A 21,921-nucleotide genomic window follows, 5' to 3' on the forward strand; every position below is an offset into this window, starting at 1 on the left:
ATTCTGCCTCTGTGTTCTTAAAGCAACAATCAAGCTACTCATTACCAGTCAATCAAATATATATTAAAAATTCTGGAGAGCCTCAGTACCCAGACAGAAATCTTACACTGCATTAACAAGATAATTCACAATGAAGTCATCTTTCAGGATCTCAAGAAAATAGGTTCTCAGACAGGGAGAGAAATCCTCAATTTTTTAGGCATGGAAAAGTGGTGGGAAAAAAGTTCTGGCAGAGTTAAAAGTGAGGAAAGAGCTATAAATAAACCCATCAAATGGAACAGCTTTAACACATAACTTAGGAAGTTGGCCACAGGGACTTTTGCTAAAAAGGGAGGATGTCTGAGCCACAGTTTTCCTCCTACTGCTTAAATTTATGTCTTCAAGTTGTATTAGCAGAGCAAGCATCCTCCCACTTCAGCCTCAAGTTTCATTACCAACAACCTGACTAATCTTAGCTTCTGTTTGTAGGGTGTTTTAATGCCTGAAAGAGCTCTGGAAAACACTTAACCAAATTATTTCCTCACTTTAGAAGAAAATGCAAGATAATTAGGGCAGGCCACAAAGGATGCACTTTGCATAGCTGCTCCCTGAATCAGCCATGCTCACCAATATTTGTGGGCATTTCACCAGAAAACAGTGCCTTCATTAATCCCCCTAGAGTGGCACTCAAATATCCAACACCATGCCCAGACTAGTCCAACAGCCTGGGAACTGAAGGGAAATTGCATTTACTGCATTTACTCTTCTGGGTTTTTAGCTACCTGAAATCACCTCCTTTATTTTTCTCCAGGTCATTCCCATGTTTTAATCCTCAGCTTCCAATTTTGTGCTCCAAATACCAGTGCAGCAAGCTTGGATTCTAAACATCTCCTTATTTTCCCCAGATTTTCATCCAATATGATGCTGGTGCAAAAATAAGAGCAGAGGCAATGGTGGCACAAGGGTATTTTTCAAAGGCAGAACAAATGTTTCACATGACAAAAGGGAAGAGAAGCTTCAGACAGCAGAGAAAACCAGCAGTGTCTGCCTGGGGAACAGGGAGTTTGTCCACTGCAGCAGAAAAATCCAAGTCTGAGCCATTTTCTGTCCACTGATAGTGCACTGCAGAAAACTGGAGCATACAGAGATTGGAGTTCCTTCAGTTATATGAAAAAAAAGCAGCCACTCTCATCAAGATTTTCTACAAAATCATTTTCAATTAAAAACTTGCTGTCACCAGGATGATTTTTCCACATTAAATACTGGCTGAGAAAGGTTTTTGTGAGAGGTGCTGAGCAAGGGACCTGAAAGGATTTCTGCTTGGTGGTCAAGTTCATTTTCTTATTCAAATTAGTCTTTTTGTGAAAGCCTAAAGGAAGCTTCTTTTACTGTCCTTTCAGGACCAGCCACATTCAAAATGACAGCAGGGAACAAAGTCAAGATTCATGCAATACTGTTCAGACAATACAAAAAGAGTTGGCTCAAGCCTGCTTGAGCCATAAAACTTCTGTGACAACCACCCTGCTGCCTCAAGGAAAACCAAGATTTAGCATACACTAGAGAGAACTTCAGTATTGAAGAAAAGCAGAAAACTACAAAGATTTTCTTGGTCTGTGCTGTGTTCTGCCTTTAGAGTGCTAAACTATGGCTGATCACAAGATTGTACACCTGAATTATGCACAGCTGAAAATAGTTGTTTACTGGGGTCAGGCTGCAACTGCAGACACTTCAGCTGTGCAGCTATATTTAGAGTAACAAAATGTTAATTAAGATCATCTCATTGGCAAGATCATTGGCACAAAACCCCTGCTCTGCATTCAACAGCTGGTTTCTGCCTGCAGCATCCTGCTGCACAGCAGAGAGCAGACAAAACAATTCCTAGGGTTTAGACACCTTGGAGTTGGGATAGCTTTGTCATACATCACCCATCTGCACAGTGATGCTCTTGTAAAGTCAGTTCCTTCCCAAAATATAATAAAGCAGCATGATGTAAAGTGAAGGGCATTTGGTGCAAGCAGAATTAACACCCACCAAGTAAACATGAGCACAACTCCTACACAGAATGACAGGGCCAAAGTTCTAGATTAGCTCTCGGGTTTATTTTGAATTACACTGACAAGAGCAGCCTCACTCATTTTGCCATCACAAAAGGGAGTCACATGAATGGACTTGTTAACAGAGACCACCCAAAATTTCTGCTGGAGGAAGAGCCAGTTGGTTCGGGCTAAGGAACAGCAACAGTGACACCTAGTGCTGCTCTGGCTCCAAAATACTGCATTACAGAAACATTCCAGCACTCAGTAAGTACACACACCACGGTTTCTCCAGCTCAAACAGCAGCATGACTGACACACCTCACCCAAATTCTGCTGGCAGAAAGCACCTACAGACCATGGGCACCCAGGAGAAGGAGCTGCAGGGGGACACTGACCCAGCACTGCTCTCATCTGAGCAGCTGCACAGGAACAAACACAACAAGTGCATGCCAAGTTTCAATTAACTTCCATGCAAATTCATCCATAAGATACAACCTTTTATTCCAAAATGCAAATTTCAGGTGGTTATTAAGAAATTTACACTGAACTGATAATTTATGAAAATGCTTTTACTGATAGCAAGAGCTTCACAGGATACTCAAGTTGTGTTAATAATAAAAAATCTGATTTCACATATTTGAACAACCAAAGACTCAGAGATTCCTCCTTGTTAAGCATCTGCAGGCACACCTGGGTTTGAGGTTTTCCAGCAGGGTTACATCTGGTAAGCTCTCTCTACACCTCAGCAGAACCAAACAATCAGCACAGGGGAACACACAACCTAACAGGGCTGGAATGCAAAAATAAATCAAGGTGGTTTGAAACTGGCTGAGACAAAAAAAGTTCTCAATCCAAGTAAGCAAAAAAAAAAAAAATCTGAGTATTTCCTAACCCTACTCATTTCTGACAGGCCTTTTCACTGGAATCTGGTTGTCAAAACTCAGCTCAGTTTCTCCATCTCTTTAATGAAACAATCACTACTGCAGCCAGACTTTCTTTGACTTGAGGCTTCATTGGGGTTCCTCTTGGAATTAATTTCCTAAACACCAACACACACAGAAACAAAAGTTACATTGAAAAAAAATTACCTGGGGTTACAGTTAGCTGAAAGTAATGGAGCTTGTTTGGGTCAGGAAAATTCACTTTACATGTACCTGTGAAGCAAAAGAATAATTTACATCAGAAATGAGCTCTCCACTGTTGGGTGCCATGAGGAGACAAGTCTATCATGGTTATTTTATCACACACATTATGCAGCCTTCAGCTTCCTAACCCATCAAGCTGGCTGTTCCTTTTCTGTAGCCAAGGAGCTAAACAGTATCATAGCTATAAATCCTATTTGTCTGAAAAAACCGACCTAGAACTGTACACAAAGCCTAGCAAAGCACTCACACTGTAGTAACTGAAACCACACATTCTTCAGGTATTTGTTATCCTATAACAGAGCCTACACTGAAAAACATTCACCTAAAATTAGTAAATTCTCTATAGCTGCCTTTATATCTCAAGTAAGATTCCAGGTCTAAAATCATATTATCTTGCCTTTTTTTTAAGGAATATGGCTCACTCTTAAAAACTAGTTTTCCTGAATATTTTCACTATTAACAAAGACATCAGGTTACATCTGGAAGTGAAAAAACTGCAGGTTGACTTCATGTTCCCTGAGAGCTGAGCTATTTGCTCTGCCCCTAAATCAGAATCTCCTGTTTTGAAAATGAGAGAATAAAGAAAAAACACAAGTGAGGCACCAATGGCACCCTTGAGTCCCAGGAACCTTCTGGGCACTTGATGAAAGTTTTGCTGCCACTCCCCAGCAATTAAAAACTGGATGGAAATTATCAATAGTCCTTCCAAAGGACACTAATGAGGGTCCAGCTCTCCACAGCCTCAGAAGAGGAAGCATCAGAGAAAAATCAGTTCAAGCCAGAGTGGTAGAGCTTTGCACAGTTACCAAATACCATCAGCATTCACATTTCAGTCAAAATGCTCATTTCAATGGTCCTTCCCCCTTAAAATGCATACAATTAAATGTTATACTCACAAGGTAAATTAGCTTCAAGGTCTGCAACCTCTGTTGAAAGAAAAAAGAAATAAACCCATTATTTATACAAGCATAAAGCTCTTCTTCAAGTCCAAATTGGCAGATCTAATTTAAACCACCCCGTAAATCCAATTTTATTTAAAAATATAATTAAGCTGCAGTGGAAGTTTACCTTGAAATTCCTCTTTAAGCCACTCAATTCATTACTAAAAATGCTCATCTGCCCTACAGACATGGCAAATGTATCCTCCTTTGATGGGGAGTTCAGCTCTGCCAAGGCTGAAGCACCAAGGCTGCTACCACACACAGCACTGGCATTTCCAAAGCACAGGTTTTGTTACTGATATTCACTCCTATTCAATTAAATTCTCCTTTTAGTTATTTCCTGAGCTTAAAATTCATAAAGGAAAGGAGGCACCCTGATTCTGTTCCACAGCCCATAGGAAATGAAGTTTTGAGGGTATTCCTAAGCCTGCCAAGTCACCTTCCCTGGAAAAACCCTGCTTTTGTGTATTTTATTGAAATCTTACTTTCAATTCCTCATGAACCAGATGCACCAAGGCATCTCCCCCTTTTACTTCTGAAGTCCTAGGAAATAAAATTGAGTATATTTTTGGCTTTTCCTGTGGTCTTATTTTCCACTTCTAACTTTGCTTTCAGGCCTCCACAGACACAGCCCATTTATTTGGGCTGACAATGTCCAAGATTTCAATACCAATTCTCCAAAACACACATCTGAAGAAACTGTCACTCAGAACTCCTGGCACTGAATCCAAACTGACCTCACCACAACTCTCACTAACTCTCCAGAACTCCTCCTGCCCTCCATGCTTCCCAAACCTGGCATTTCTCTGCAGTGGAATGATGTTTATTTGACTCCCATCTCCCTTGTGCTTGGCACACCCTGCACCTGCAGCCTATTACCCCAAGAGAAAAAACCACCAAACCACACTTACCTAAAAAATTCACAATTTCACTCTTTTAAAATCCCACACTTGCAGCCAGAGCTGATTTCACCAAAGCCATGCACTGAAAGACAACACTGGAGCCATACTTTTGCTAAAGTACTGTCTTTATAGAACACACACACAAAAATGTAATTTCAGCTGTAATCAAGGACTTCATTTCAATTTTCCCTTCCTGTTTAAAAAAAAAAAAGTGACAACCAATTCCTGAAGGCTGCAGCCATGAAAACTTTTCCTAAGATTACTCCCTCACTCTTTTCTTTAAATTCACCAGCCTTTCATAGTGGCACACCAATCTCCACTGCAGTGCAAAGTTTAGGACCTAGTTCAATTATTTTAGGGTGTTGACTGCTTTCTTTTATTGCTTTTTGTGCTTGTGTGATGTTCACCTTAATGAATCGTGCCTGCCCTTTCCTGATCCCAAAAAAGGGAGACATTTAAGGGCAGAGCATGGTCAGTCCCAGCAAGGGCTGAGCTGAGCAGTTTTACCCCTGCAAGGTTCAGTAGGGAGTTCACAGCCACCAGAGTTCCTCTGAGGCGTGAAAATTCCCTGTCGTGTGTGCACACTCCTGTGTTTCTCTCTGCCTTGGCACCAGAATGAGTGGTTTCCCTGAAGAAAACAGGAAAACAAAATGCTCACACCCAGCAGAAGGCAGCGCTGTGCTCCTTCTCTGAAGCTGTGCAAACAGGTGGGAATGCTGTGCTAATAAACCCCACACAGAAGTTTTGGAAACAAAGACAAATGACCCAAATTTGGGATTTCTAATGAATGCTGTGCTAATAAACCCCACACAGAAGTTTTGGAAACAAAGACAAATGACCCAAAATTAAGGTTTCTAATGAACTCTGCAACAAACCACAAACTAAGAATGAAACAACTTCATGAAGCCAAAGCAGATAAAGATCTGCATCAATAATCTGAATGTTTAAAGCAGCATCAAGTAAGGCAAAGAAGTTACTATTAACTGTGCCATATGAACAAACGCTGGTGACTCACCAATTAACAAGCACATTTACCAGGCCAAAGCTCAGGGTTTTGAGGGTTTTCCAAATTCTGAGTCTCTTTTGTGGTGACAGCAGTGACATTAGAACCATTTCTGTATGCTACTGCTCACAAAGCAAACACTTTGACCAGAGCATTCAAGCTCCATTGAGATTCTGATGCTTTAACTCACACATTTTCTGCATAAATCAATACCTCTGGCACTGAGCATTCTGTAAGCAAACACCCCTTCAGCAGGCTGCCAACCTATTTAACAGAGATTTGTAAACAAGCAAAGCATGGAAATGACAGAGCTCCAATGCACTGAACTGCCAAGAGCTCCAGAAGCTTCACTAAATTAAAGAACAAACCTTCTTCTAACCTATTTCCTCAATACAATACCTTATAAATATTTTTCAACCTATTCACTTTTACCACACAACACTATTACTTCTAACACTAATCACTTGTATTTTTTCTCATGTAGTCCTACTACAATTCATCTTTTATAATTCTAATTCTCTAAGATATCCAGTCTTTTATAACCTTCATATATGTTCTTTTCATATTATTTATATTTCTGTATTATATTACATATATATTTTTAATAACCTTTTTTATTTACATTCTGCTTTTACCTAAAGGTGGAGGGCAAATGTAAATTATCAGAATGGCTATGGGTAGCACTGACCAAAACATTTCTTTCCTACATAAAAGCATCTTCTGTCTGTGGTGCAATGTCACTGTTGCAGTATTTTAAAAGACCATATTTTAAAATTTGTTAAAACTTATTTCTATTTCAATCTCTCTGAAGAATATAATCTCTACTCCATAACCTTCCTACGTCAACACACCTTATCTCAGTGTTTACATATATACAAATATATAAGATACATACATACAAATATACAATACTGTAAAAACTTGACAGAAAGTTTTAAAAATTCTTTACAAATCCATTTCCCACACAAACCTGAAGTTTTTCTGAGCTCCTCTTTCAAGAAATGACTGTCACTACAGCTGAACAGTGAAGAAAATTCAGTTTGAGTACTTTTCATGGTCGTTTTGTGGAGAATCTGCATCTGTGTCTCAATTCACAGCATTAAGATGAGGAGACAACCAGAAAACCCAAGTGGCAGGGAACTCCAAACAGTCCATCTGCTCCCAAAACCTGCTGTGACCTGCTGCAGGAGCAGCCCTAGTGCAGGTGTACATCCAGAATCCTGCTCTTGACCCACTACACACCTGCTTGAACAGTTCCAAATCTCCTTTAAACTATAAAAAAGGCTGTCACTGTCATATTTTCTGAAAAATCCTCTTTGCCCAGGAGTTCTCTCCTGGGAAGCTGAGAAGCCTCGGAGAAAAAGGAAAACAATATTATCTCATTTGCTTCTCCTGTGTTTTGCTGCTTTGGAATGTGGTTTGGAGATGGTTTGGTTGGTTTCATGTGAATTATTTTAATTCAATGACCAATCACAATCAGGCTGTGTCAGACTCTGGAGAGTCACAAGTTTTCAGTATCTTGTTAAGCCTTCTGTCTGTATCCTTTCTCTATTCTTTAGTACAGTTTAGTATAGCATTCTTCAATATAATAACATACCATAAAATAATAAATTAGCCTTCTAAGAACATGGAATCAGATTCATCTTTCCTTCCAACAACGAGGACCCCAGAAAATACCACAAAAGGCAAGGCTTAAACTTAAACCCAGCACAAACACGGCAAGAGCTGGATGCAAACAGATTGTGGCTCAGCTTTTCTCTCTTCCATGCAGCTCCTGAGCTGCTCCTAAGCCTAACACAAGCAGCCAGAGTTATTTATAAATGATTTCACAAACAATAACTCTCCCCAGCCATGACAGTTCTCCAGACAGAAATAGGAACACTCCTGCTGTGTGTACAAGGTTTATGAATGCTCAGTGCACCCACCACAACCCCCTTGCTCTGCTCTCTCACCTTAAGTCAGAGTTTAGCAGTGCTTTGCTTACTAAGCCTTCCAAAAACTCAGACTCTTTGCTTCATTTTGGAGCTGGAGTTTGGTTTTAAGTACACCAAATAAAAGCTGTATTTCCTCAAGTGACCATTCTCATTCACAGCACTACTATTTCTCTGGTATTGTTCAAAAGCCCCCTTCTCCTGTTTAGGTCCCTCTTTCATTTACTTCTTTAAGACTTCCAGAGATGAAGATTAAATACTCTGACATTAATAAAAATTCCACTTCCTAAGTACTAATTCTAATACTCTGTTAATTCTAGAAATGCTGTTTGCCTCCTAGTTCTTATCCATCTATCTTTACAGCATTTCCTACTTACTCCTCTGAACTGCACAGACCAGTATAAGAATGAAAGTATTTTCTCCCATCTCAACTTTCCTCAGCTGTTTTTGTGAGGAGTGATATTACTACTTTTGAAGGCTTGAAGAAAGTAAATAAATGGTTTTCCTCATTTTTAGTTTCAATGGATATTCACCTCATCATCATATTTCATCAACTGCTATTTCATCATCAGTTTCCCACTTCCATTCTCTCAGGCTTAAACAGAGGCACACATAAAATATTTTCTGGTTACATAAATGTAGTGGTAAAGGCCACAGATATTGAAGACAACCAAGGAATAAACCTTGTTAAATCATTTTCACATATATTATTTCAAGTTGCCACAATCAAACCAAGCATATAAATGTGATAATATAAATATAAAAGTGAATGAAGAAGTTTCTGTGCACTACCAAAAATTAAGTGTAAGGGACAACCTTTTTGATCCATGAGCTGCTGCTGCCATCCTGGATGCTCTCTATCTTCAATTCCATTTAGCAGTCACCTTCATTATACAATATTAATCTTGGGTTTGTCCTCAGCCCTTTTTAAATTTCAGAAAGGATTTGCCTTTCAAGCTCAGCACTGCATGCTTGCCATGAGGAGCAGTCATGTGGCCCCTGCTCCCAGCTTAATGAAGTTCCCCTTGGAGATGAACAGGACATTAAAAATTGCCTCTGCAGCACAGAACAAAATGAAAGCTGCTGAAGCAATTGTACTGCTTGCTCTATTTTAATTTGGGTACTAGGCTCACAGAATGAAGGCCTTACTCTCCAACTGAGCCTAGATGGAAATGCCGTGAAAACAGACGAACAGATGAGTCACACAGAATTCTGAACAAAGCTGTGCTTTACCAGGCTCTCTCTACAGCTGGAAAAGAATTTCCAAATGACTCAGAATTACTTCTCTAGATATAAAACTTTAGTGATAGTGAGATCTCTATTCATGATACATCCATAAAATAACCCAAGTGTCCTGAGACATGACTGATACCTCAATCTGTGACAATGCTGGATATAAGCAGTCCAAGGAACAACTTAAGGAAAAGCCAACATAGGGCACCAGTATTTTAAGAGCAGCTTTTCCCCAAAAGTAGAACAAAGCCTGTTTAATGTGCATCCATCAATAAATTCAAGGTCAGTGCCTGACACCCATCAACTGAGATGTTTCTTCACATCCATAGTGCAAATAGCTATCATACCTAAATCAGCACTTATTTTTCCTATTTTCAGTTGATTTATGCCAAGTCTTTAAAAGTTTGTAAGCATCACCTACACCTGTCAGTGGCTGGGTTGTGGTCATCACCTTAATCAAAACAGAATTAACCAGGCAGAGGACAAACACAGCTGAGGGATGCAGGGCTATCAGTGTGACAACACATCCTTGGAGATCTGTACTGAACTCCCTATCAGCACAAACAAGGCTGTCTGCAATTTACCTCCAGAAAAAAAAACACCAGACACTGTCTATGTCTGGCCAACAGCCTTAGCAAGGCTGGCAGACATCTGTCTGTCTGCAGGATTTATTAGATGATCCCCCATTTACTGGGGAGCAGGGATAGGACAGTGGTGCCTCACCACTGGCAGAACACTCTGGGTCTTTTCTCATCTCCTCCTCCTCCCTTGCTAGCCAGAATTTCTCTTCTTTTATGCAGGAGAGATTATTTTTTGATTTGTGACCTGATGGAGCCTTTCCTCTGTTCTGCCACTGTCATCTGTTTGTAACTCCAGCCAAAACACACACCAGAGACAGCATCTACTTACAGCTGCTCTTCCAGGTTCCTGCTGGCTTTGGGATGCAGTGCAACACCTCGGTTCAGCTCTGACAGTTCCACAGACAAGCAATGAAAGCACTGGTGCTGCTCCAGCTGCAGCAGCATCCCTGCCGTGCGCACACCTTCGGCAGCATCCCTGCCGTGCGCACACCTGCGGCAGCATCCCTGCCGTGCGCACACCTTCGGCAGGCTCTGCACTCCTGCCCAAACTCATTCCTGCAATCTTTACATGACCTAGAAACACCATCAGCATCACAAATTCACTCCACTCAGTCTCGCCACATCACAGGTGCTGCTGCAGCTGATCTGTCTCAAAGTGTTGAGGCAAATTCTAGAAACTTTTGTAAACAAATGGTTTACATTTAGCTTGAGCAGCTTAAAACAGAACATCCCCAGAAAGCCTTTCCCACTACATTTCCCTGTCACTTCCAGCAGTTACACTGGAATGATCTGCTTCTTCTGTCAGTCCCATTTCATCCAGAAATCACCCTCAGCACACTGACAGCTGCTCCCACAGCTCTTCTGGGAGAGCACAGTGATTGTGGTGCTGCATCCCCTCTCCCAACCTCTGGCCTCCTCTGCAATTCCTATCAGGCCCCGGCCTTTGAAGCATTCCTGAACAGCACCAGGAGCTCTGCTGCCTGGATAAGGTGGGAGATGGCAGTAGGAATAATCAGTCACTCCCTGATGGCTTTGGAACATTCCTTAGCTGAATTATAGCCTGAGTGAAATGGTACCACTCCCATTTGAATTGCAGAAAATTCCAGTAATTCCAAAAAAGGGATTAACAGGATTATTTCATTGATTCTGGGGGAAAAATTTTTAATATGTCTTCCCATGTATACATACATTTCCATACATGTGTGGGTTATTTTTGCACATTTGTGTGTATATCTATATATTTGTGTATGTGTGTGCATTGACCTGAACACACTATAAAACTGTATACATCTTATTATCTTGAATCTATATTATGTTTATAGCTGATTAATAATTAATTTAACACTCAGGTGCTTTTATGATTAAGTTCTGCTAAATCTTTTACACATAACTGTTGAGCCCAAGCCTGAGACTGGGTCCAGCTGCACTGAGGAGTTTAGAAGGGAAGGAATTTCACTCTGAACCTCCTGACTCAACCAAGAGTTTCCTTTACCTTCTTCCCTTTCCTCTTTCATTCCAGCCTCTGCATGTATCACTCTAAACTGACTCTAATTTGATTTTCCTTTACATACATTACCCATGCAGTTAGCAGTATGCCTACCAACCTTTATTGAGCTTTTGCAGATTTCTATTAAGGCACATTTCCACCAATGCCTTTGGTGGTGACTCTTTCAGTGACCTACACCACTCATTTCACAGCAGGGATGCAACTTCCATGCACATTCACATCAGGATCCAGCACTCAGCCATGTGAGCACTGACCTGCTTTTAACATTTGTCAGTGTGGGACTCGTTCAATACTTAGTTTGAACTCAAGTTAGTTGAAATATTTACTTTTATTTAGTTTTTTTTTTTTAAATACTCAGTTTTACTTAGGTAGCTGCTTTGCTGTCACAGCCACAGCAAATACAATTACAATGTCAATACTAATTTTCTACAGATTACATTATTTTCCTGCCCTGCACACTTGGGTATGGTTTTGAAAAACATGACTGCTGTAAGAATACAGTAAAATCTAAAATTACTTTGCCCCCTCACAGGAAGGGTATTTATTTCACACTGCTATCTCCCCCTCAAGTCTATACCTGTGGGTTAGGGAAAATCTCAGATTATATATATTTAGTAATTTGGCTTTGTACTTAGCCTGGTTAAAGAGCTTATTTCTCCTGCCTGAATCATTCCCCCTCAGAACTGAAGTTAAATGAGGATTTCAAAATTGGAAGTGTAAGAGTAACCAAAATCATGATTTAAAGCATGTAAAACTTCCCTGTCCTTAAAACAATACTGGGAGAAAATAGTGGGTACAACATTCCTACAGTCCAGCTGAGGCACTTCCAGCACACTGAGGCAGAAGTGACACCTTGCTCCAGATACCTGACAGGATTTACTCTAATTTAGAAAAAAACCCTATGCAGTGCCATTAGGTAATATCAGGCAGGCAATTCCAGCCATGTCAGCCTCAAATCATCCTGAAACAAGAACAGGAAATGTGAATTTCCTCTGACTGGCATGAATCCCAACAGTTGCAGCTTAGACACCAACAGCAGAGTATTTGCTACTGGTCATTTTCAGCAGAAACTTCAACCTAAGCAACACATTCCTTTGCCTCTAACATTCAACTATTACCAGAGGGACTGAACCTGACTTTAAATCCACAGTAACTGCAAGCTGTCAGCATCTATGGATTTTTAAATGTAACATTATCTATACTACAAAAAAAATAAAATTAGGTGCAGGAAAGAGCTGTCCCTGATTTAACAATAAAATAGTTTAATTATTGTCTCATTAATTACTGCATTTACACACAAGTGCCAAGCAGTAGGTTTGGGGCTTCTTTTCCACCAGCTGGTAAAAACCTATAGCAGCCTTCCTAAAACACATCACACTGCAATCCAATCATTGGTTTATTATTCACAACTTCACACTCAACTTATGGTGACTCCAGGCCTAGAAAAATCTGTCTCTGCACTGCTTTTAAAATCTTTTTAAAGTGTGCTGCCTCTGACCTGTGCCATTAAAACCCCCAAACCACTGTTGTGACTTTCAGGATGTTTTTTCCTGTGACAGGCAGTTATGGTTTGCTCAAAAACCACATTCATACCAAGGCAAGTATACTTCTGTTGACATTCTCCTCCTCTACATTCACTGCCACTCATGTGACAACTTTTTATCACGTTTTAATTAATGATGGACTAATTTCCAACAGAGTAAGGAGGACACTTGTTTTTATTGAATAATGAGAATCAAAACAAGTGTCCTGTTGTCATCACAAAGGGTCCCTGGACAGGCAATAATGGCCATAGACTCCATGTATTTCAGACAGCTAATAATCATTTTCTTTATCAAGAAACCCATTGCTTTTTCATACACGAGTTCGCTACAGGTGGACTGGACCTAATTGGTCCTTCAATTAAAACACCATCACCATTGGCTAATTAAGAAACCACCCTTTGGTAAGCAAATCTCCATAACACATTCTACATGTTCACAAACACCAGGACCAGCAACTTTAGGTAAGAAATGTTTATAATACTTTTCTTTGAGCTTCTCACAGCCTTTCCCAGAATGATGTAAAGTGGCAAAGTGTCTATTGCTCTCTGTGACCAGAGAGCTGCTGCCACATCATACAGAACATTTCAAAAATACCTGTGGCAACTTAGAGGCAATGTAGTGCTGTTTATGGCACCACAGCCAGAAGCAGTAAAGCCCAGGATATTTCACTGTGTTCTCTCACCTTTAACGAGTAACTTGTCCCGCACAGACACCCTGCGAGTGGAGTCGGACGCTGCGCTGGGCGCTCGGGGGCCTCTGACGCCGTCATCCCGCTTCAGCTTGCTTGCCAGAGTTAGCATCACTGCTGCTTCCCACCTGCAACACAGCACAGGGCAGGGACAGTCACCTGGGGCTGGGGGAAAACACCTCAGGGCTGCTGGGATGCCTGAAGTTTGGCTTTTGTATTTTCCAGATTCTGTGTTGCTTCAGTGTGTAGTTCTGAGATTCATATCAAGTGTCAGCAAGCTCTCTTCACAGGGTAGGCAGACAGAACAATCCTTTTCCAGCTTGTCCAAGTGACAGTGAAAGATTTTAAAATCACAAAATTCAGGGATCCAGAAAGAAAGTTAGGCTTAGTAGGCCCTGAGAAATGTCAGGCCTTGTGTTCGCTAGATCATGTGAAATGCACCTGTGTAATCTGTGTATGATGACTGTTAGATGTGATGATGATTTAGTAATTAGATGCAATTATTGTTTAGTCAGAAGAAGAATCATGAGGAACTATGTTAGGGGTTTGAGTGGGATCATGAGAAAGCCATGCTTGGATGAAATCAATGTATACAACAGAACAATGTAAGTTTAATAATTAATATGTAAATTATATAATGACAGAATATAAAATATGTTCATCCCAAACCCATGGCAGAGTCAGATTTGGGTTTGTCTACCCCTGACACCCAGAGCTCTCCAATAAAAGCACCAGCATATAATCATTCTGTGATTATGTGTTCCTGATCACCAACACAACGACAACTCCAGACCCAAAAAGTATAAACAATGGTGAACTAAAGAGAGAAAACCAGAAGGAGGATGGAACTTCATAACCTAAAGCTGTAACTGGAGTTAATTGTACAAGTTAATTGTAATTGGATAATTAACTCTAATATGCTAATGGACCAATACTTATAAAACTTATTAATTAAACAACACACTTGTAATCTTAGTGTTATTAATTAATTTTGGGAACTTTTTCTATGGTCTTAGGTGAAATATAGTATTTTGAGGTCTGTGCCCTTCAGCACATTACATTTAAAATTCTCAGTATCCAGGAATCCAACATGAGACCAACCCTGTGACCAGTTGTCCATTTTGTGACCATTTTGGTCCATGTTGGGTGTAGCCCTGGCTGGGCTCTTGCCCTGCCCAAGGTGGATCCATGGAGGAAATCCTTTTAATAAATCCCTGCTTTATTCTTTAACTCTGCCTGGCCTCTGTTCCAGGTCAGAGCTGAATAAGGAGTGAAGGACCATCACAAGGCAGGTAACAGGTGAATAAAGGTGGGGATGCCCTCAGCACCTGAGGAATGAGCTTGTTTGGGCTGGGAACACTGAGGGAGGTGCCAAGAGGAAATTCAGGTTTCTGGAGAGAAACAGCTGTGAAAATCCCCCCCACTCTCCTGCACACCTCACAGGACAACACCCACAGCTGCCTTCTGGCTGGCCAAAAGGGAAGAAAAACAAAAAGGAGAAAGGGGAGGGATTCCTGGAACAACTCTCTGACTAGGAAGTGAGCTTTGAGACAGCTCCCAGGGCACAGGAAAGGGATTGAGGCTGCAAACTGCAATCAGCTGTGCAGCTGCACGTCTCACAGGGCAAAAACCTGACACACAGAGACCAAGAAATGGAAATGAAGAGATGCTTCTGCTGTGCCAGCCATCCACTCTAGAAAACAACCAAACTGATGAATTAATTACAGTGAAAGGTGGTCAGAATGCCAAAGTCATGAAGCCAAAACATCCAATCTGTCACAGCTTCATTTGTTTTGACGGTACTGCCAGTTGAAGGCAACTCCTCCTTCTTGAATATTTTGGCTAAAACCAACACAATGCCGACAAAACCCAAACCCTTCAGGCCCCCCAACAGCTAAAATGAGGGCTACAGCTACTGCTTAATTCTTTAAATCATGTTAATTAATTCAACCAAATAAAGAGGGGAAAATGCAAAACTCCAGGGTATAATCTTTACATGGAGGTTAAGAAGGGCTTAACAAAAAAATGAGCAACAAAGCTTTAAAAAAAAAAAAAAAGAAATAATATATTTCACAGTAGTCCCTAACAGCAGGAAACTCTGGTGAGATCTACAAGAAGGTCAAGCTCCCTGACGCTGACAAGTGATGTGTGTGTCAGCTTCAAGATACATGTTTAAAAACAAAAGTACAGCGCAGGGTGAATGTAAAATCCAGCTGGCTCAACCGAAACAAACGGCAGGTTTTACTCCGGAGGAAGAAAGAATAAGCAGAACAAAACAGTCCATTTTTCCCCGGAGAAGGAAGAAACAACAGCTGCTTAAAAAAAAAAAAGAAAGAAAGAAAGAAAGAAAAAAAAAAAAAAAGTAAAAATTTTAAGAAAAAAAAAGAGGGGAGTAGGGGTCTGAAAAGTAATGAACGCGGACATAAATTAAAACAAAAGAGAAAAAAAAAACACTGAAAAAATACCAGTAAGCTGCAGACCAGCTGTTCCCTCAAAAATACCCCATCTTTTAGGCGCTGATTTCAAATAAATTCTACTTCGATAGGCATTAAGCGCCTAAATACCTTTACAACTTGTCCCGAACAACCAGGAAACCCAAGGGGAGCATGACCAATCTGGAAAAGAAATTATTCCCTTCGCCTGCACCCCAAATTTTAGTGAAACCCAGCAAGAAAGCACTCTCAAATCGCAGGTAAAGCTTTGCAGAGGAGGAAGGGAGAGGACCTGTGCTTATTTCTAAGAAAAGGAACAAGAGTGCGGGGAATTCTGCAGCTCCCCGGAGCCGGGGCAAGGCACGGGGCTGTGGGGCCGGGGGACCCCGCCGGGAGCGAGGCCTGGCGGGCCGGCAGATGTGGGGACAGCGGGAGCGGCCAGGCCCGTGCCGGGGGCTGAGTGAAGGGGAGCAGCCCTCACGTACCTGAGCGAGGCGTCAGGGCCCGGCAGCCGCGGCCAACACCATCCCCGGCGCCGGCCGGCGGCGGCGGCGGCGGCGGCGGCTCCTCCTTCCTCCTCTTCCTCCTCCTCCCTCAGCCGAGATCTCGCGAGAGCCCAGGCGGGGCAGGGCAGCGCCCCCGCCACGATCTCGCGAGAGTTTGGCGTGACGGTCGGGAGGCCGTTAGCCGCCGGGAGGGCGGCGCCATGTTGGGGCTGCTGCTGAGGGGCCCCTCAGGCAGCGCCGCCATATTGGGGCGCTCCCTCAGGGGTACCCCCTAGTGCCTGAGGGAAGCTGATGTCGTTGGAATTAGCTGTCCCCAGGCCGAATTTTATCACCTTTTGTAAAAGGAAACACAGAATTCTTAAGATTAGGAAAGACATCTGAGATCACACCTTTGAGGGAATCTTCACTGTGTCACCCAGACTGCAGCACTGAGTGTCACGTTCAGTCATTCCTTAAACACCCCCAGGGATGGTGATCCCACCACTGTCCTGGCGATCCATTTCCAATAAATTCCATTATTTTCCTGTCCCCTCACACTGCTGTGGAAAGGGAGGCGATTCAGCTGCGATATAAACTAATGCTGAGTATACGGCAAATAGGAGCACGCCAAGAGGGAGAAAAAGCAGTGGTTGCGTGAAAAATGCCAATCACTTGTTTATAAAATTTTAAAAGTTTAATAGTAATAAAATGGTTATAAAAATAGTAATGCAATTAGGGTAATAATAATTTGGACAATCTGAATCAGGACAATATGAGACGATAGAAACAAAGAGTTACGGATAGTCCGGGTACTCTTTCTGGGCAGCACAAGCCCGAAAAAGGACCCACGTTAACAGAGGATTAACCCTTAAAAACAATAACCTGTTGCATATTCATACACCTCATACATGATGCAGAAATTCCATTCAATAACAGGATTCTGTCTGGTCATTGGCAACTTCTTCCTCTGAATCCTAATGGCGTCTTCAGGGCTGAGCAAGGCAGGAAGAAGTTTGTTCGTTCTGATAATGGAGCAATAAATTCTCTTTCCCTGAAAGATTCAGGTGTCCTGTGGCTGCTATCTCAGTGCAAATCCTTTCTTTTAGAAAAAAAGTATCCTACACAGCATAGCTTCTATTTAACATTTTATTATAACCTAAAACTATATTTAGCACACTACTTAAGAGAATTAATGCAGCATCACTTTCTGACACAACACATATAATATTCATTTGAATAATTGCAAAAAGCCAATCATAAAATACGCATTTTTCATAGATTGTCAGGGTGACTTCAGGAGCAGAGCTTAGCCAGGCTGCAGTGTCAGCCTTGGTTAAGGCAAATCTACTATTAATAAATCTACCATTAATTAAATCTAATTAATCTACTAATCTACCCAAATTAATCTACTATTTCTACATTCCAGCAGCAGATGAGTGGAAGACTAGTGAATTTGATGGAATAGTCAATCAATATGTCAGTAAGATCAATATGCAACAGTCAATTGTGAGAAACACAACTCGCTATTTAAAATTTTTATATAAGTTTATTAAGGGACAAAATCCAGTGCTGGGGTGCTTGGCAATTTGCCAAAATAAAAAAAATAAATAAAAACTTAAAGCATGTTCTCTATATACTGTTACATTACAGGGGGTACATGCATATTCATAAGAGTTTATACATATTCAAACATTCCTTTGATTTTAGATGTTCTTTTGCTTGGTTTTAACCTTTGACTTGTGTTCATGCTATCTTGTAGATTAAACTAATATATTTTATTTCTTCTTGTGGTTCCATTCTGTTGTATTTTCACTCCCTGATAACGAGGGTTAATAAATTCTTTTCCTTGGTGCTCCAGTTTCTGTTTCTGTTATCTTGTCTTTCAGATAAGATAGTCCCTAATGTGGAAATCAGTTAATTATTTTACACCATTTTCTGAGCTAGTTACATGTAAAAGCATTTTAACATTTCACAGTCTATTATGCTGCAGTCTAAGATAGTGTATATTACACTACTATTTATAAAAGCTATACATAAACTGACAGATTATGCTACATCAGAAGCAGTATTTACAAATTGTACTATATCAGGATTTTTGTGATCAATAATAACTTGCAAAAGCTAATACATAAATGCAAAAGTCAATAACTATATTTGTTATTTGTAACATCAATCATATAGAAGCACAAGTCCACCAGATGGAATCTGTGTAAAAAATTATTGTTAAGAGTGTATTTAGTAACGGAGAGTGAATACTTGGGTATTGTAACTAGACTGCCCAAAAACTTGAGAAATTTTCACAGTTCTGTTAAAGCTGTAAAACAGGTGCATAAACTTAAGCTCTTACTCTAAATAAGGGAACCAAAACTTAGCCATGAAAGCAGCACCCAGCTCAGAAGGTCTGGTAAGGCAGAGCTGGAGACCTGACATGGGAATATTGGGCAGACAGCTACTGAAATAAATACTCACTGCATCCTAAACATTGATTGCAGTGGTACCACTGCCCCTTCCCAAAACCAAACTGGAACTGAGCTTACTGAAATCTGGTTAAACCAGCACAGAACTGCTGCTTAGAGCCCTTTCTTCCCTCCTTAGGCTTTTCCCTCCAGATCCACGCATCGTTTGGATAACCCAGCACAGCAGCTTTGGACAGAAACGTCCTAGAAACATCCTCCTCCTCCCGATGCTGCCTGTAGGTAGGGAATCCCAGAGAGGGATTTCTCACGAGCCTTCAGAAGCAAGGGGTGAAATCAGGAGCAGGGCCAGGAAGTTGTGGCCGTATTTCTCTTCACAGAGAAAAGCAAGGCACAACTTTCCAAGGATGTTTTGTGGGAATTGAAGCAAGGAATCTCAGAGAAAGAAAAAACAATTCTTGTGTCATTTGCTGCGCCTGTGTTGTGCCAAAGTGGAATGCATTGTGGAAGATTGTTTACCTGAAGGCAATTGGCGATTGGATTCTGGTGTGAGTGTTTTGATTCATTGGCCAACTGAATCCAGGTGTGTGTGTCGGGACTGTTGGCTAGATATAGGGTAATATAATATAGAATAATATAGTATAATAAAGTAATTAATTACCCTTCTGATATCAATGGAGTCCTCCTTGTCGTCGGGGGTTCCCTGCTTTCCGATAGAAGGAGGAGTCCCAAAGGAGCTATTGGTGGCATCTGCCTGCTGGGAGCCCGAGGTCACAGAGCAGAGCGTTCCCGCAGCCCGGCTTTGGGGAGAACGAGTTGAGCCCCACCGCAGCCGAACCCCGCATTCCATGGGGAATTCCAGCCGCGCCCTCGGGGCTCTCCCCGCCCTTGGGAGGTGCTGGCCCAAGGGCGTTTCCCTCCGGATGGGTTTTCATTGCCCCGGGCACTGCTCCTGGCATTAGGTGGCAGCCCAAGGGCAGCGCCTGGGGCGCGGCTGAGGGACAGAATCTGTGAAAGCTCTCCAGAAAACCCAACATCCAGGCTTTTTCAACTCTCCCCACCCTCAGATTAAACGCCAGGAGGTTCCTTTCGGGCAATGTCTGCAAGGATGTGCGGGCGATACCTGTGCTGTGGTATTGCAGAAAAGCATACACGTGGTGGCAGCTAATCTGCTTATGGTAGCTAACTAATTCAGTTTTCATATTAAATAGCACATAAGAAAATAACTTATACAAGCAAGTATGCAGAATATACTCTTTAATAAATAGCAGGTAAAAAAATAGATCTCCTTAAAAACATTTTAAGAACAAGCAAAACAAAAGTACCTTATAAATACGCATATTCACATTCTTTCAGAAAGGGCATTATCCCGAGCCAATAATTTAAAAGACCGTAAAAAAAAAAAAAGAAAGAAAAAAAATGGTTTCCTCAGCTCGCATAAGTGAGAAGAAAGGTTAAATAGGTGAAATAGGAAGTAACAACGGAGCACAGTCGTTTTTTCCCGGTTCTCGGGGCGTCCCTGAGAGGCGGTGCTGCAGGCTGGGTCCGAGGGCACTTCAGCACCTGAGCACTTCAGCCCTTCAGCACTTGTCCTGGAGGGCGGCGCAGCGCAGGTTGTCCAGCACCTGCAGGACGTGCAGGATGGTGGTGGCCCTGAGGCACTCCCTGCTCTCGGGGCTCTCCTGCGGGGTGAGATGGGCTGGGTCAGCTCTGCAGCAGCGGCTTTTGACGCCCCAAAAGCCTGCAGAACCCCGCCGGCCTGACTTACCGCTCGCATGGCGTTCTGCAGCTTGTGCAGCCAGTGCCGCAGCCTGCCTGAGGGCTGGTGTGAAGGATCCACCTGCAAGGAGAGCGGCCAGGTCAGCAGTGGCCCCACAGCGCAGAGCCGGCCCGCAGGGCTCGGGGGAGGCACTCACACAGCCCTGCACGGCCTCCCGGGCGGTCCTGAAGAAGTGCAGGGACTCCCGGCACAGCTCGGCAAAGCTGGGGGCAGCGGGCAGCCCCAGCATGGCAGTGGTGAGGTTCAGCTCGGCCGCCACCAGCAGCACTCGGTCGGACATCTGTGGGGGAGAGTCCTGGTTAGGGACCCGGAGCTACAGGGCTGGAGGATGGGGTCTCGCAGACCCGCCCGGGGGTGCGGGCGAAGGTGGAAGTGGCGGACGGGAGAGCTGTGCTCCCTTCTTCCAGCATCTCCTCGCTCTTACCGGCAGGTTCACTGCGTTCCATTTCCGGTGGAAGAGCTTGGTGTTGCATTTGTGCGTGGTCACCTGCAGGCATAAACCAAGAGAGAGACTGAAAAACTCTCATCGTGACTCCTGGCTACGTTGGACAACCCTGGCCAGCGTTGAGGGCCCTGAAACCAGGACGCAATTTGGCCGAGCATCCTTCATGTCCCCAAACACCCTTGGAAAACATCTTGCTCATCCCCAAACTGCTGCAGAAAACATGCACCTTGTCACTTGGGTCTTGAATTCAGCATCCCCTCTGCCTTGCCCCCTGCCAGCCCACAGCCCCCTGTTGCCAGCAGTACTCACAAACTCTTGTCTCATCCTGTCCACAGCAAGCTGCTGCTCGGGTGCAATGCTCTGGTACTGGGACAGCCTGCAGCCCTTCCCCAGGGTGTCATGGGGAAAGGCAGCCCCCAGGCTGACCCCCAGCACCAGCACCAGCAGTGGGGCGAGGCTGAGGCGCAACATTTTGGCAAGGAAAGCTTGACAGTCGGTGATGGAGTACGGCGGGGTGAGGAGGCTGCGGTGCAGGATGCCAGAGAGGATGAACCTGAGGACTCCGGGCAGGATCCGCTGAATTTCAGATGCAGAGGTGCCTGACAGGTGCTCCGGGTGGCTTGTTCAGATGTGGAGCTGCTGAGCTGCTGGCTGTCCTGGGGAGCTGCTTTGTCTTCCTCACTGTGGCTGCCTTGCTGCTCCATCTCCAGCTTTTTATTCCTGCCTGGTGCTTTCATCTTTGCAGGAAAACCCAGGGCTGGTGCAGCTGGAAACAAGAAAATGAAAGTGGTGCAGGGAATCTCCCCTCCTCCCTGTTACCTGCCCTGCTGCCTCCAACCCTGCCTGCTCCACCTCAGCCCAGGATGCCAGGGGAT

General features: G+C 42.9%; 2 protein-coding genes across 2 annotated transcripts in view; both read right to left on the reverse strand.

Annotated features, from left to right (window-relative positions):
* Window positions 1-16,516, reverse strand: part of UBE2F (ubiquitin conjugating enzyme E2 F (putative)) — a 61,506-nt gene extending 44,990 nt beyond the window's left edge. The window contains exons 1-4 of the mRNA XM_030952142.1: window positions 16,408-16,516; window positions 13,485-13,618; window positions 4,057-4,086; window positions 3,104-3,169 (exon numbers count right to left, since the gene is read on the reverse strand). Coding sequence (XP_030808002.1) covers window positions 3,104-3,169; window positions 4,057-4,086; window positions 13,485-13,602 — 214 coding nt within the window. The 5' untranslated portion in view covers window positions 13,603-13,618; window positions 16,408-16,516. The remainder of the gene's footprint in view (window positions 1-3,103; window positions 3,170-4,056; window positions 4,087-13,484; window positions 13,619-16,407) is intronic.
* Window positions 16,517-20,401: 3,885 nt separating this feature from the next.
* LOC115905570 (interferon lambda-3-like) lies at window positions 20,402-21,517 on the reverse strand. The gene is given in 5 exon segments (XM_030951953.1): window positions 20,402-20,554; window positions 20,557-20,661; window positions 20,738-20,881; window positions 21,026-21,088; window positions 21,356-21,517. Coding segments are annotated over 5 exon segments (627 nt in total).
* Between the last annotated feature and the right edge of the window lie 404 nt (window positions 21,518-21,921).

Source organism: Camarhynchus parvulus, chromosome 7 (genome assembly GCF_901933205.1).
Source record: "Camarhynchus parvulus chromosome 7, STF_HiC, whole genome shotgun sequence".
NCBI classification, from domain to species: domain Eukaryota; kingdom Metazoa; phylum Chordata; class Aves; order Passeriformes; family Thraupidae; genus Camarhynchus; species Camarhynchus parvulus.